The 10,957-nt window shown below is 43.1% G+C and overlaps 2 protein-coding genes across 6 annotated transcripts in view; one reads left to right on the top strand and one right to left on the bottom strand.

Annotated features, from left to right (window-relative positions):
* Positions 1–19: 19 nt before the first annotated feature.
* LOC117146441 (kelch-like protein 26) lies at positions 20–4,186 on the bottom strand. The gene is made up of 4 exons (XM_033312656.1): positions 3,658–4,186; positions 2,007–2,856; positions 1,559–1,918; positions 20–1,407 (listed from the first exon to the last, which is right to left on the bottom strand). The coding sequence occupies exons 1-4, from the start codon at positions 3,817–3,819 to the stop codon at positions 947–949; spliced, it is 1,833 nt and encodes a 610-aa protein (XP_033168547.1). The 5' UTR covers positions 3,820–4,186; the 3' UTR covers positions 20–946.
* A 747-nt stretch (positions 4,187–4,933) lies between these two features.
* Positions 4,934–10,957, top strand: part of LOC117148382 (serine-rich adhesin for platelets) — a 38,715-nt gene continuing 32,691 nt past the window's right edge. For 3 of the 5 annotated variants that reach the window (XM_033315743.1, XM_033315740.1, XM_033315741.1), the window contains exons 1-2: positions 4,943–5,118; positions 6,153–6,257. The gene's annotated coding sequence lies outside the window, so the exon portion shown is untranslated. Of the gene's footprint in view, positions 5,119–6,152; positions 6,258–10,957 lie in introns of all 5 variants that reach the window. The other 2 variants (XM_033315739.1, XM_033315738.1) reach the window with 2 other exon arrangements.

Raw genomic sequence — 10,957 nt, 5'->3', positions numbered from 1 at the left:
AAAACGTGTGGAAATCACATCGATTTAGAATTCTATTTATTGCCGACGACCTTAAATACTGAGTAATAAATTCTATATACAAAATGTAAACCTAGAAGTCCTTCCTTTTATCGTCAATTCAACGAAGAACGTTTTAGTGCAATAAATTAGGCAGTGTCCTTGTCTCAGAATCGCAAGGAAATACTACTTTTAATGTTTACTTAAATAGGGAAGCTTTCAAGCCTTGTGTTGAAAAAAAAATTATGAATGAATGAATGCTTCGACGAAGGAGGACAGTCCAGAATTAGGAACGAACTTATTCTAGTTTATACAAATTAAGTACATGTTCTACATATTTTACACTCTATTATCAGAGCTCGTAAAAAAAGGTTTCTTCGTAAAGAGCTCTACGAAATAACTTAATAGCAAGTATATCCAAAATGAATTGGACGTAATTGGTCGTTTTACAAATTCGATATGTCATTTAGATGCCGTGAATGCTAATTCTTTATAGGCTTTATGATTTTTTATATTTACATTATTGGATCACGACATAGCTCTAAAATGTTTGCTTTTACATTCGTCAAAAAAGTTTCAAAAGCTGCATTTTCAAACTCATGAATGTCAAGTATCTGTCATTTTTATATATTATGTTTGCTTAAGGATGAAATATGCATGGCAATTAAAGGAGAGTCGCAGCCACACAAATAAACCCTGTTTTTCGAGCTCTGACTTATCAATCAAGTGAGAAGTGAAGGCATATGCGGTCTATACAAGTTAATTAAAGGTTATTTAATAATTTATCATTGTCTGTGTATTCGTTCGAGAGCGAAATTAAGGCAAATGCGGTCTGTTGCCGTGCTTGGCACATTCTTGTCACTGCAGTCATCACAAAATCTCGCAAAATATCATGAGAATCGCTAAATTCGATGGGGAAGGATGCGGTGGTGGAGGTGGAGGCCAGCAGTTAGGCATCGCAATTGGGCACGTAGATGGCCACGCAGGTTGATTCCCACACATCGTTGGGCGAGGCCCACGAGTCCTTTTCGTGCCACCATTTCTTGGTATCCAAGTCGTAGGCCATTGTCTCCGCACTGGCCCGATCAATCGACTCCGTGGAGTCCAGTCCGCCCACAAAGAATATAGTTCTGCCCATCGCGGTCACGCCGGTGTAGAACTTGGGGGCCGGTATCTTCGTCTCCAGGCTCCACGTGTTGGTCTCAATATCATAGGCATATATGTGCTCCACCAGAACCCGCCATTCCGTCAAACTCTCGTGCCATCCGCCGCAGGCATAGATGCGATTATCCAACGCCACCAAAACGTGGTCACAGCAGGGCGTGGGCATCGAGGCCAGCTCCTGCCACACTTCCGTCTTTGTGTCGAATACCCACATGCTCGCCAGTATGTTGGCCAAGTGGACGCCACCTGTTAAATAAGAAAGAAAGTTCAATAAAATAGGGACTTGGAAACGAACGCCTTCCGCTCATTGTGAACTATGCATGAACACTTCCTGCACCTTTAATTTAGTGCGAAGCACTGCATCGTTTACAAGCTGCTTTGGGCATTGAAAACACACCAGAGATGTAAAGCTTGTCGCCCACAACGACGCCGGCATGCTGACTGCGATTCTCCTGCAGACTAGGCATATAGGTCCATACATTCTTGACGATATCGTAGCGCTCCACGTTGGAGACCATGCGCAGGGCTTCTTCGTTATCATCGTCCAGAATGCCGCCCACCGCATACAGATGCTGAGTGCCCACTGCGTTCAACGAGAAACGGCAGCGATCCTGCTGAATGGGTGCTATGGTCATCCAGGTATTCCTGAGCGGACAGTAACAGAAGCCAAAGGGATGGATGTACTCCTTCAAAAAGATATCGTACGCTCCGCCCACGATGAACAGTTTGTTGTTCAGTACGGCCGTTCCAAAGTTGCCTGGAATGCAATTGAACATCCAAATTGTAATACATTGATATAGAATATATCAAAAAAAGTCTATCCTAATTCGAGTCCGAACACTTACACTGATCGATGTGCGGAATGGCGGTCAACTCATACCAATGCATTTTCTTTGGCGAAAAGCACATTATTACATTGGTCAGTCCGTTCCCCTCGAAGCCCCCGATCTTCAGCAGGCACAGCTCCATGCCCCGCATGTTTGTTGGTCCCTGTGGCAGTGACTGATCCTTCAGGGGCACCACTCCGTTGAGTCGGTGCCGCATGTGCTCCTGTTTTATTCGGTTGTAGTAGCTGGTGGGCAGTGACAGCTGCTTTCCCTTATCCAGCGAGCAGTTCATGTTCCTCAGTTCGTCCACGGACTTATAGCTAATGTGTGGCCATTTGATCAGCCTCAGCAGATCCCCCAAGGCGCTCTCATTCAGCTGTTGTTCGATCGCAAAGCTGCATACCAGACGCACCAGATCCTGCTCGGCCACGTCAATGGGAAAGTTGCTGGTGAGGATGAAGCGCAGCTGGTCCACCTTCATTTCCTTGAAGTCCGATGTGGTCGCGAACTCCTCAAAGTGAGCGCACATATAGCGGTAGGCCCTTTCGGATAAGTCCATAATTCCATAGATGTCGGCCATTCCCGCAATGGCCAGGCAGTTTTCCATCTCGATCTTTGCGCCCAGAAAGATCGTGCATCGCTCAATCACCTCGCGCACCTGGACGTGCGTGGCTGCCGCCAGGATCTCCTCGATGTTATCGTAGTTCAGCTCCAGCATCGATGTGTATATGTAGTCGATGATCGAGCCCATGGCCCTGGCTTTAATACCGTAGAGATTGATCTCGTCCTGGCGCGACTCAACCATGGCACAGTCGGCGAACATGGCGCAAAAGTAGTCGCTGCTGGCCGCCAGGACGACGCGGTGAGCCTGCAAAGGCGTGAAACATGGCAATAAATAAGTAAATGTTGCTATAAGTTATTGATTAAGCTGCCAGTGTAACGACAAACGCTAATAATAACCCATGTTATTTTTGAAAACATTTCAATCAGATTTCTGAAAATCTGTATCATAAAACATTTCTATGAATTTTCTGGGATTATGTATCTGAATACACACATATATGAATGCGATTCCGGGAATCCCTAAATATTCATAGGTAGCGCGATCAAAATGCGTCATCGGCAGAAACACATCAATTTGTGTCGCGAATTTGTTTTCGTTTTGCATTATTAGCAAGAGAAAGTAAAGATGAGCTTCTTTGCTGGCCACGATTATCGATTCGCCTACCACTTTGCCACTCTAACCCTATAACTAGTCACCTTATGCTTTCGTGGTTTCCGATATATAATTAACACGAGCTCACCAAGTGGCCAACTGGCCAAATTGCCAAACCGCCGAGTTTAGGATGCGAGCAATCCGGTTTGGTGCGATTTCTATTTGTCCTATGCGGAGCCATTGAAGGTATTGCCGTAACTAACCTAGCCTAATCACAACCAAGTTGCTCTGAAAGATAATCTATGCACACTTGCTATGCGCACTCTGGGAGCCAAGCTTGTGCAACCCAACTTCATCCGCCTTCGGAGATGTGCCTGCCCACCACCTGGTGTGGCATGCAGCTACACGTAACGGCTCGTAGCTCAGCTGATCCCACAGATGTGGCACGATCTCTGAAGCACATCCCATAGGTGGGGCTGCTCCAAGTAGCTGTTGCTCGGTGAGGGATCCTACCTTGAATCGGTGATCCTCGACGATCAGAGTGACGTCCGTGAGTTTCTCCTCGTTGCGCAGCTTGTTCAGGCCGCGCAGAAGGGTCTCCTCCTCGGGGGACAAGGGATTCACAGGAGTTTTTGCCGCAGCCGACGTTGCTGTCGCTGCTGGCGTCGCTGCCATGCTGTACGCTGTACTCTCTCGGAACGGATTAAAGATTAGAGCGGGCTATTAACCTATATGTTAACCTATGGGGGCCCAAGGTTGGGGAATCCGTCTGATAAGCAATACTTGAGATGACCGAGCTTCTGGTGCGCGTGCGAGTGCGAGCGAGAGGGCAGCACGTTCTGTTTACACTCGCGGCCAGCTGTCCACAAACCGTTATTTGGCGAACTGTGAACCGTTCTACAACAAATATACGCACGAAATTAGCTGTGAATTATTGCTAAACACTAGCAGAGAAAAAAGTTTCGCGTGTGATTTCTTTGCTTGTTGCTGCCTCTTTGCTTCTTTTTCTCCTTTCGACTTTTTACTTTTCGTTTGTTTGACGTTTCTTCTCTTGACGTTTGAACTGCCAAGTCGGCTAGCACCGCCAGTGATGCGCATTTAGCTATCGATTGCGGAGCGCGATCGCTGAAAATTATATTTTCCAATTTCCAATATATACCCGTTTTCCTGGGTGTTTTTAATTGAGAGACGGGTGAGTATGCAATTTAATAGGCTTTTATAAGAGCATGCCGGCTTGCAAAATAAGTGTTATTAAGTCTTGCTTAGTTAGTTACTTAATTTTATTTCGTAGTTTACTTTAACTTTGGGCAGATATATTACTACTTATAGAATAATTAATTCATTTCTCTAAATATGTAAATCCCATCGGAATTATTTTAGTATTTCACGTTAGGTATTTCTTTCTCTTAAGTAAATGTTTTTCGGATCCGCAATTAATTTTGATACAAGAAAATATATCTAATTAAGTATTATATACATATATTTATACGTAATATCACAGTGTGGGTCAGTTCAACACCTTCTTAAAAATACATGTTCCATTCTTCGTCCTGCATTTATTCAGCTTGCTGTATCTTTTTACTGCAAATATTTTTGAATAAAGTGCTGGTTAGCGGGTAAAAAATAATATATCATTTTTTGCTCACAATATCTATAGTTTCCAGTGTTGACTAATAACCAAAGATTTGTGCGGTGGTGATATCGCAGCATAAACCGATAAGCTGCTGCAAAGTATCGACATACGTCCATGCATGAAAACATCGATAGCCTGCGTGGCATCGGCCGTATTCCATCTCTACTCGACTGGTCTGGTTACTCGAAAATCACATCGGACGAAATCGAGTGGAAAGCGGAGCAAGTAAAACAAGAAGTAGAGTAAAACACACAACTAATTAATTGTAATTTGGCCGAAAGTGCAGACGGTGCGCGCGCGATCGCTTGATTGTATTGTGAATCATTAGTAATTAACGCAGCGTAAGTGCAGGCGCAACCACAACAACAAACGTGTAGCGTGAATTTTTTTTTGTGTGAAAAGGAAAAGGCGAAAAGTGTAATAAAAAAGTAAAAAGCTAGCGATGAATGTGTGCAAGGCGTACCAAAAAATACAAGAAGCGATGCAAGGCGAACGAAAACACACAACGAATTCGGCAAACATTTTGGTTGTTCGCTAGTTAAAGTAATTAGTTTATTGCTCGCCGCCGCCGACGACGCCAAAAACAACAACCACAACAACAGCAGCAACGAAAGAAAGCAACAGTCAAATGGCGAAGAAGAAGCATAAGCTGAAGCGGCAACAACAACAAATTGGAGTGCAAAATGCAACGTGCATGAAATAAAGATTTTTACTCTGTTTTTGTTGTTTTTTTGCACAGGCCCAAATGAAAATTGTCGCGCTGTTTCTTTTTCTTCCCTTCTCTTTCCCGCACGCTGCAACCTTAAAGAAGAAGCAAAAAAGCGGAGCAATTACGAAAGGAAGGAAAAGAAATGAAGCCGTGTAGGTGTGTGTGAGTGTGTTTTTGTGTGCGGTATGTGCGTGTGTGCGCGCCACATGAGGAAACTGCCAGCAGCGACGCCGACTGCGGCGTCGGCAGCATGTAGAACCCAAAAAATAAAGCAAAACAAAAAAATCCACAAGGAAAACATAGAAACACAGTTACGGTTACGATAATAGTATCAATAGCATCGAGTTCACTGACAATTAAAATTTGTTTAAAAAAAACATACATTTTGGTATCTTTAAAGTAAATAATCTTATGTCACGAAAGAAAAAGAGTGCAATCTTTTCTACTTTCCTTGAGTTATCAAAAAGATAGAATGCCCTTTGAAGTGCTATTATTTTGACCGCTACTGTCGATTTTTTGGCTGCCACTGACTCACATTTCATTGATAAGAAGAAGAAGGGATAGAAATGAGAGGAAAGAATGGGAAAGAATTGAAGAATGTCCTTAAATAAACAAACAATAAATCGCCTTATCAGCTCCACACCGTTTTTGTTGTGTTTTTTCTAGTTTGCAAAATTAAAACGAAATCATAAATACACAAAAAGGAAGCAACAAAAAAGTGTAAAAGAGAATCGTCAGAGGAGAGGGAGAAGAAAATCTTCCTGGTTTTTGGTAAGTACCATATGCTTTTTGTTTATTTTATAAAAATGTTGTGTAAATCTAAACAGTATAACAATTGAAGAATCGGCACTTATCGGCCCGTTTTGTGCACTCTCTTTATTGCTCTCTTGCTCTGTTCCCATCTTTCACGTCTTATATTTCCCGTTGTACGCCAGCAGCGAAAGTTGTCTTCCTGCTTTTTAGGTTTTTTTGTTTACGTTCCAGACTCCCTTCTCTCTTCTACTGGGCCTCTTTCTTCTGCAAGAATTCGCAGAGAGAACACAAGAGAATGGGCGAAGAGAAGACTTAAAGCACTTTGCTTATAAAAAAATTGGTTTATTCTTAAAACTTCAGCATTACTTTTTATTTTTTGATAAATAATTGCAATAAATAAACCTTTTAACCTTTTTCGAACCTCAAAAACCCTGTCATATTTTTAACTGAAAAATGAGTTCTAGTTCAGATAACCAACAGGAATAAATTACTTAATTACTAAAATTATTCCCAAATTACCGCCTTATTTGCTGGTTATAACGATATTGCCATATAGCGCCCGCTTAAAAATTGCAGGATAATTTTCGTGAAACCGCCGTAATTTGCAATCAATACTCTGCGGTTTTCAAATTTCCCATTTCGCAGTGGAATTATCGGGCACTTTCGCCCAACTTTTTATCCATGTCCTGTTTTACTATTTTGCCACTTAATTTCGTTGACATTGCCCCCAACTTGAGGACAATGGGCAAATAAAGACATGAACAATCGGAGCACACGCACCTCTGCTGCAAACGGTAAAAGTCAATAGATAATTATGTGTAATGAGCAAAGAATTACGTTGCCCAATTGGCAATTATTGCAACAATAGTTAAATCCATTACGTGTTTCTGCCCCCTCCGAATGCCGGCCAATAATAACGGGCATTTCCAGCTCGAGCCCGAACTCGGACCGAATCACGAATTGTAAGAAAACCCAACTTTACTGTTACTGTTATTGCCCCTCCATGGGCTAATGTTATTTTGTATTTTGTTTTCCAATTTTTTTTTTTTTTTATTTTGTGTCTTGGTCAACACGCAAGAAGCAAAAGTAACACAAGAAAACCAGAGGGGCGAGGAAAAAACAGCAACAAACTAAAATTACATAAAACCTTGAAGGTACACGCGCAGAAACAAATGCTCTTGCTAAAAAATAGGGTTCACATGGGGTTCTTAAAAGTCTCGAGCTCGAAACTGATGGGAAATCGAACTCGGACGTATTCAATTATTATTAAAAAAATAACTATAGAACTATATGGAGACTCGGATTCGGAGAATCTCAACCTTTTTCGCCATCCCACCTCCTCTTCTTTGTAACGCGAAGTAAAGCGGCCTCTCAGTGTTTCTCTCAGTGTAGGGACGTGGCTGGGGGCCTGGGAACCGCTGTCTTCACCTTCTGCCTCAACTCTAAGCCTGGTGGCAGCGGCCCGAGCACGAGCCGCCTTAACCCAAAGCGGGGGAAACGAACTCGGGTCCGAGCCAAGCCGCTTGATTAACCTTCTTTTTTATTACAATATTTTTGTTGACTCTTTTCGTGTGCTCATTGCTGTTGCTGTTGCTGTTGGTTTTGTTTTTGTTTTGGTCGTGCTTTCAAGGCGGCCACGTTCGGGATGGGAAATTAAATGCACTGCAATTACTGCACCCAAAAAAGCCGCGCACTATACATAGATACATGCATATGTATGTATGGACAAAGAGAATGGAAGTCAGGGGCAGATAGGATCTGGGCGGCCAACGCGAGGGGATTAGAGTTCAAGGGAAGAGAGTTGTCGAGGGGGGTTGCCGCAGACTAGGCTTCACTTTACCTGTACAGTGGGCACCCGGAAAGTCAGATTGCGGTGCTCTGCAAAATAGTATATGCGTAAAAAGCAATCAATTAGCATCTCTTGTCTTTTTCACTTTTATGCAATGCAATTCGAGCTTTGCAACACCCCATGAGCCATGCACTTCGATTTAACATATTTATTTACCCATTATTTTTTTTTTTTTTTTTTTTGCATCTATTAGTCACTTGTTGTTGCTGGTGGTCGTCGGTTAATTAAGCTCAAACATTTGTCAACGACTGGCCATTGTTCTTTTTGTTGCTTTGTTTGGCTTTGTTGCAAGTCGCGTGAAAATTACAACGTTATACAATTTAAGTACTAGAACTAAAGACTTGTTGTTGTTGCCGTGGCTGCTGTCGCATGACGAGAAAGCGGCGGCGAAAACACAGAGATGACATAACTAATGTCACACAGATGAGATCAGAATAATGCTCTCCATTTAAGTTGCTTGATAGGGGCAATGAGTTTTGCAAGTTACTCGGGCGATCGATGCGAAAGTCCCACTCCCACACCCACAATACCCAAAATCAGTGGCGATTATGCAAATGCTACGCTATCACTGCACTTATTTTATTTTTCGTTTCGCCCTACTCCAGATTTGTTGTTGCTCGAAAAAAGAATGCCAAGGTCGTCGCTTATTATTATTCACTGTCTTCGGGCTTCGAGCTCTTGTTCTTCTCGCTTCGCGATAACAGAAGAGCAAGCATGTACATATGTACATAGGTTTCTAATGAAATGGCAAAACTGCTGAACGTGGAAATGGAACTGCGGCAGAGAAATAACAAGTGCGACGGAAAGCAATCGAATTTGGCTGAGTAAACGAGTTACCGCCCAGCGCCGCCCCCTTTTCCCTCCAAAACCGGAAATGGGGGCCGCCAACAAGAACAACTCGCCGAGCGTTACACAAAATATTTAACATATTTCATCGGTTGCCGAGGCACTTGGCTGGCATTCTATAACAACATTTGTTGGGCACCACAAGATATTAGCTGACCAAAGTATTGACATTAGCAAGTCGCATAGATTGGAATGGGTTGTTATGCGCATCAAATCAAAACACTCGCTGGCTACATGAGTGATCCCAAACGCTGATCCCACTCGCTGGCTACATGAGTGATCCCAAACGTCTCCATTTTCAGAACGAACTGGTGCATCGCTCTAAATTAGTATTTATTTTAATATTCATATTGATATTGATATTGACGGACGACAAATGGGAAGTGCAAACACATTGAAATCGTCGTCATTGGCGCAATTGTCCTTGCTTTGCCTTATCATCGCCGCCTGGCCGAAAGCAAACTAAAGCCAATTGCAGAAACAGACGGGCGGTACTTGAAAAATGAATTGAGCAAGCAAATTGCAGGGGTAACGAGAATTCGCATTCGCATTCGAACGAATGGCTATGGAAATGCAAGTGGAAGTGGTGCTGGAACTGGAAATGGAAGGGGCAGCACTCTGATTGGGATTTGGGGATTGGCTTGTTTACCACTTAGCTGGGCACCAGCGTCGGGGGAATCGGACACCTTCCGTGTGTCCTCGCATTTCTCAGGTGGCTTCGCAGGTAAAAGGGTGCCTGGTGATTGGGCTTTGTCCACCTTGTGATTACATTTCACGCCCCAATCGAAAAGCCAAAGGCCGGAAGAGTCGACAAGGAAATGCAGCAGGAAGCAGTCCGTCACCAGACAGCCACTGCGGCACTGGACAAAAACGGCAAGTTTCTTTTTCTCTGATAGTCAAACTGAAATGTGTTTTAAATAGATAAACGAGCAAGTTATGAAATGAACGAATATACAAATAAATTCTATGGTGAATTGGCAAATGAAGTCTTAAATGAATATACGAATGAATACTGCAATGAACGCAATAAATTATAAAGTGAATTGGCTAATGAAGTCCTAAGTGAATATACATACGAATGAAAACTGAAGTGAACGCGTAAATGAATTCTGGAATGAATGTACACATTCCCTTTATTAATCATCCATCCAGCTGAAAGTCCGTTTATAAGTAACTGCATCTGGGTATTTATTAACGTGTAGCCGGAATCCAGATTCAACTCAGCTTCAGACTCATCAACGTCGCCATTATCAACTCGAGCGTTGTGATTATCCTGATGATTGTGGCCCTGCTGCTGCTGTCATTTTATCTCTGGCCTCTGTTTTAGGTGGTTCGGGTTGCCGGGTCGTTGGGTGGTTGGGTGGTTGGGTGGTTGCCTGGCTTTGGCTTCCGTGGAGTGGGTGGTGGGTGCTTTCGACACGTGCGACGGGCGCTGAGTGGGCGGCTATGTGCTATCTCTGCTTTCTGCCTGCCAGCCGTTTCCTCTTATCATAAAGCAAGGCGGCAGCACAGGGAAAAACAACAGCCGTGCCTGAGCTATCGTGTAAGGAAGCTTTTCGAATACACTACCACTTACTCCCAAAGAGTATCTTTCAGGCAGATGGTCGATACGAAGAGGGGATTTACGAAAAAGTACTTTCAAACTTACATTGATGTTCAAATGTTTTGAATAAGTTGTTATATTCGTTGCATGAGTAGCATTTCTTAAACTAGAATAATTAACAGTAAGAAATAGTTAGCTTTAACAAACAATTGTCAAGTTTAGAGGAAGTGTCTCAAAGCGCATGGAATCAAATGACTTTAGGGTATACAAAAAACAAAAAAGTACAACACTCAGACAAACTGAACAAACAGAGTATCGTGGAAACGGTGGGTGAAGCAGGGGCGGTGAGGGGCATCGGGGTGTGAAGTAGCATTGGGCGATAGCAGAGAACAACAGAACGCAAATGCGTTGGAGGACAGCACTTGACTACAGCGACCACAGTCAGAAAGCAGAGCCCAGGTGTGCAGTGTAAGAAACCGT

The sequence above is a fragment of the Drosophila mauritiana genome, chromosome X, assembly GCF_004382145.1.
Source record: "Drosophila mauritiana strain mau12 chromosome X, ASM438214v1, whole genome shotgun sequence".
NCBI lineage: Eukaryota > Metazoa > Arthropoda > Insecta > Diptera > Drosophilidae > Drosophila > Drosophila mauritiana.
The sequence above is the reverse complement of the archived record's forward strand: the minus strand, read 5'-3'. Positions and strand labels throughout refer to the sequence as shown.

Bases quoted from the DNA above. Each gene is read 5' to 3' on its own strand.
- LOC117146441 (XM_033312656.1), bottom strand. From the start codon at position 3,819: ATGGCAGCGACGCCAGCAGCGACAGCAACGTCGGCTGCGGCAAAAACT. The intron at 1,919-2,006 runs GTAAGTGTTCGG...ATTGCATTCCAG, and splicing joins CATTCCGCACATCGATCAGT to GCAACTTTGGAACGGCCGTA. The intron at 1,408-1,558 runs GTGTGTTTTCAA...CTTATTTAACAG, and splicing joins CGACAAGCTTTACATCTCTG to GTGGCGTCCACTTGGCCAAC.